The sequence below is a fragment of the Cebus imitator genome, unplaced genomic scaffold, assembly GCF_001604975.1.
Source record: "Cebus imitator isolate Cc_AM_T3 unplaced genomic scaffold, Cebus_imitator-1.0 Scaffold228, whole genome shotgun sequence".
In the NCBI taxonomy this organism is placed as follows: domain Eukaryota; kingdom Metazoa; phylum Chordata; class Mammalia; order Primates; family Cebidae; genus Cebus; species Cebus imitator.
In genome coordinates this window covers 3,102,483-3,104,201 of record NW_016107543.1, presented here as the reverse complement: position 1 = coordinate 3,104,201, position 1,719 = coordinate 3,102,483, and the positions used below count along the sequence as shown (strand labels likewise).

The 1,719-nt window shown below is 49.6% G+C and overlaps 1 protein-coding gene across 1 annotated transcript in view; it reads right to left on the bottom strand.

Annotated features, from left to right (window-relative positions):
- Positions 1-1,719, bottom strand: part of CASC3 (CASC3 exon junction complex subunit) — a 28,444-nt gene that overhangs the window by 8,295 nt on the left and 18,430 nt on the right. The window contains exon 7 of the mRNA XM_017497120.2: positions 696-1,384. Coding sequence (XP_017352609.1) covers positions 696-1,384 — 689 coding nt within the window. The remainder of the gene's footprint in view (positions 1-695; positions 1,385-1,719) is intronic.

Sequence of the window (1,719 nt, the reverse complement as noted above, 5' to 3'; positions counted from 1 at the left end):
AAAAAAAAAAAAAAAAAAGCCAGTGTGGTGGCATGTGCCCATAGTCCCCATAGAGGCTGAGGTTAGAAGATCACTTGAGTTCAGTCCAAGGCTGAGGTGAGTTATGATCACGCCACTGCACTCCAGCCTTGACAACAGAGCGCAACCCTGTCTCTTTAAAAGAAAACAACAAAGATAAGATGACTGATTAGTTAACAGCAGGCAAAGTAGTGGGACAGTCTTGGGTAATAAATAAAACTGCTCTGAGAAGTGAATGAATCTACCTATGAATTCATCTTTCTCTCAGTTAATGAAAAAGTAGGCCGGGAGTCATGGCTCATGCCTGTAATCCCAGCACTTTGGAGGCCGAGGCAGGCAGATCACAAGGTCAAGAGATTGAGACCATCCTGGCCAACATGGTGAAACCCCATCTCTACTAAAAATACAAAAATTAGCTGGGTATGGTGGCATGTGCTCATAGTCCCAGCTACTTGGGAGCCTGAGGCAGGAGAATCGCACGAACCTGGGAGGCAGAGGTTGCAGTGAGCCAAGATTGCACTACTGCACTCCAGCCTGGAGCCAGAAGGAGACTCCATCTCAAAAATAAAAAAAAGTAGGCAATTATCACACACCACATTTCTGAGACAGAAGTCCCATGCCCCTAAACCTGATGATGCAAAGGGGAAAAAGCTAGCCACGAATCATACGATACCTACCTCGAAGTTCCCGTGGCTGCAGGAAAGAAGGCTGCCCGGGACTCCAATTCTGTTCTGCTATATTTAGTTGTGCCACATCTTGCTCAAGTCCACTTGTAGTGGAATCCACTGGAGCCTCCCAGTTCCCAGTCTTAGTAGGTGGAGTTGCGGTGGTTTCTGGGACTGGAGGTGCTGTAATCAGCCCCTCAGGAGGAGGTGGCACCTCCTCTGCAAGCTTGACTGCATCTCCAACCTTCGTTCGGGTTCTTCGTGCCCGGGAATAGGATTTCTTCTCAATGGGCCTGTCCGGGGCTGGTGGTGTGGTATCAGGAGCAGCAGCTGATGTCTCTGAGGCAGCTGCCTCTTCCTTCTCAGGACTGCCAGGCACTGGAGCATCTGCTTCTGGAGATGGATCCCTCACAGGAGTCTGCTCCAGACGCCGTGACCGGTAACTAGTATCATGCTTAACAGTCTCACCAGACCGGCCACCATGCTGCCCACCAGCTTCCACAGGCCTAAAACCAGGACGACCTTCCTTGAAGCCCCCAGATCGAGAATAATTCCTGGGTGTAGACATGCGGCCGGTACCTGCAGCATTCCTGTTAATAAATGTCCTTGGTGGTAGGGTACCCCCAAGACCCTGGTGGCGATGGGACTTGTTTAGCCTCTCACCATTCCAGTTTGAATCTCTTTGTGGAGGACTCCCATATCTACAAAAAAATGAAGAAACTGTTGAGAAAAAATTAACAAAAGGAGGCTAGGCTCAGTGGCTGAGGCCTGTATTTCCAACACTTTGTGAGGCCAAGAGGGGTGGATCACTTAAGGCCAGAAGTTCGAGACCATCCTGGCCAACAAAGAAAAACCCTATCTCTACTAAAAATACAAAAATTAGCCAGGTGTGTGATGGTGTGCGCCTGTAATCCCACCTACTCAGGAGGCTGAGGCAGGAGAATCACTTGAACCCAGGAGGTGGAGCATGCAGTGAGCTGAGATCGTGCCACTGCACTCCAGCCAGGGCAACACAGTGAGATACTGTCTCAAAAAA